Consider the following 2,529-nt stretch of genomic DNA (forward strand, 5'->3'; position numbering starts at 1 on the left):
TCAAGGCTTGTAGACATGGCAAGAAGATCTCCTTGTTACGCAAAAAAAGCTTATGTTGCGAGGTTTGTGATGAGTCACCATTGCATATAGTCTCTTCCTCTTGCTTATTGTTGCGACTGTGGGGCTGGGAGAAGGTACTTGCCAAACTCAATGTCTTGTTTACACGGGGGGTCCATTTTTCGTGGCGTCAGCCCGAACCCTTGGTTTCACGGTTAATATTAATCCGAATAATAGCAACAGATGCAGGAGTAATGCTAAGAATATAATAGCTTGTAAGTGTCATTTAACCTCGTTGTCCGGGGGAAAAGCGTTCGTGGAATGGGGCACGTGCAAGCACTAGTACGAAGTTTAGCATCACGCCCGCAGATCGAGAGAATTTATACGAGCGGAACAACCCCCCTCTCGTATAGAAATAGGCACCAGACTCTGTGTTTTTTGCTTAGCGTTGGTAGATTCCTGATATTGTCGTGTATGCAAGAGTTATTCTCCATGGGTGCAGTACGTGATCGTGGGCGTTTTCGTTCGCACGTGGCTCTGTCACCACTTCTAGCATGCATCGTGATGGGATCGATGGCGTGTGGTGAGCCCCCACTCCCCCCCTCTCTCTCTTGCTCGTAAATATTTTGCTGTGTCGCGTTCTGAATCCATTTGATCATACGATACTATGCTTACCTCCGCTATATGGCTTTTCGTTGCTTCTTATGCAGCCTCCACAGAAATCGACAGGAATACTGTGTATTCCGCGCGTCACTTGATGCCGGCCAGGAGGATGAAGCAGACGAACTTGGGGGATTACCAGCGCCCAGGACCCAACGCAGACCCTACGAGTGACCCTCCTCTGGGGTCAGTCTCTGGTTTTCAACGTTATCCTAAGCCAGCGCATCTGACTGGTTTTCATGTGCAGCAGCTGGAGGCCACTCCGTCTCCCTTGAATACTTCCACTGGCGAGGAGACAAAGAATCATGCTAGTAATGATGTGATGGCGCATATGGATTATCAAGACCCCACTGCGAATAATGATCCAGGCAGTGATGCAAGCGTACCTCCTCCACCACCCTTCTGATCTAATTCACCCTTCATCATCCTCGTGTCTAGTTTTCCAGAGTCCATTTTTTATTTTTAGGTTGTGCAAGATGAATCTGAGATATTTTGTTGTGTCCTGATCTCAAGATCAAATTACTCTTACTGCTTTGGCCGTACAGCACTTGGCAAGCCCTCCTCTCGTCGGACAGTCCGGCATGTACTAAGCTTCCACTTTATTCATACACAGATCGTTTATCTTTATGCCCATTGCCATCGCTTGTTTTAGCATATATATTTATGCTACAACCTGTTTTAACGTGATACACCGCAGAATACAGCTTTGTACAATCGATCAATGCATGTGAGAGAGAGAGAGAGAGAGAGAGAGGATAACTCGATTTCCCTACCTCTGCGGAGATCGTTTCTAAGGTGCTTGTAGTTGCTAGTGGCATCGTGGAAGCAAACGAGAGAGAATTTGTGAAATAAATTATGCTGCGTTTTCTTAATTTCCTATTTTGACTTTTTTCGCCATCCTCGATGCTACCCAAAATAGCGATTCGAATAGCCTCTAACTTATCGGTAAGCAAAGTCTCATCGCTACAATAGTGATGCTAATCTAAGCCTTTAGCTCATTCATCACTAATCTAAGCCTTTTAGCTCATTGATAAGACAAGTATGCGCTCTCCCTTACTTTTTCGCTAATTTGCGTTTCTCCTATTGCTTGTATAACTTCTATCTTTCTTTTTAAATGTGATATGTGAGAGTGTGGGTGTGCAAAAAGAAAGAAGAGAAAGCGCAATATAGCTTAATTCAGGCTATAGTATATGTTCATTTTGTAAGTAGAGTGAAATGAGAGTTAGATGAATTTCTCAATCACATTGTAACTTGATAAGATAGGAAAAAAAGGTTATCTCATGAATTTCCCTATTTTCCTCTAGATTTGAAGTTAACACCTCTTGCTTTCTCTCTCTTTTATTTACCTTCAACTTTAATACTCTCCTTTTCAAAATTTCGACTGTGACCTTGAAATTGAAGAAATTGCTATAGTCTACACTTACTCTTAGAAAAGTTAAGTATACTTGTGAAAGACCTATTGTATTGACTATTGACACTAGTCCTATCGGTATAGGTTGGGCTGTTAGTTAGGACGATTGGGAGGATTAGAGGTATGCCATTTGGTTTGGGGGTGAAAGTCCTAAAGGAGAGATAGAGGAGGTAACCATAGATCAAGCGGGAATTTTGGAGAGTTGGTACAACACTCAACTACAAGAAAGAGTATTATATTGGAACCCTGGTTGTGATTGAGACAGATTGCTTGCCTTTGCTAGCCATGATTACTAGTTGCTCTACTCTAGATATAGCTATGTTGAGGCGAACTACTTATATCAAGTTATTGAATCCAGAATTTAGGCATATAGTAGAAAAAGTGAACCCAGTTATAGATATGCTTTCTAGAGCTAGATATGAGGATGAGGAGTCATTGGTCGCAAATGAGGATGATATAGA

The 2,529-nt window shown here is 42.5% G+C and overlaps 1 protein-coding gene across 1 annotated transcript; it reads left to right on the forward strand.

The window, feature by feature from the left end:
- The first annotated feature begins 456 nt into the window (after nt 1–456).
- LOC148025602 (uncharacterized) lies at nt 457–1,265 on the forward strand. The gene is made up of 2 exons (XM_087692121.1): nt 457–580; nt 708–1,265. Exons 1-2 carry the CDS (start codon nt 472–474, stop codon nt 1,061–1,063), a joined length of 465 nt encoding a protein of 154 aa, XP_087548247.1. The 5' UTR covers nt 457–471; the 3' UTR covers nt 1,064–1,265.
- Nucleotides 1,266–2,529: the final 1,264 nt, after the last annotated feature.

This window comes from Lygodium microphyllum, chromosome 14 (assembly GCF_053477565.2).
Source record: "Lygodium microphyllum isolate KBCC chromosome 14, Lygodium_microphyllum_v1.1.10, whole genome shotgun sequence".
In the NCBI taxonomy this organism is placed as follows: domain Eukaryota; kingdom Viridiplantae; phylum Streptophyta; class Polypodiopsida; order Schizaeales; family Lygodiaceae; genus Lygodium; species Lygodium microphyllum.

Excerpts from the sequence above, each read along its gene's own strand:
- LOC148025602 (XM_087692121.1), top strand. The coding sequence starts at position 472 with ATGCAAGAGTTATTCTCCATGGGTGCAGTACGTGATCGTGGGCGTTTT. Across the intron at positions 581-707 it reads GATGGGATCGATGGCGTGTG|CCTCCACAGAAATCGACAGG; the intron begins GTGAGCCCCCAC and ends CTTCTTATGCAG.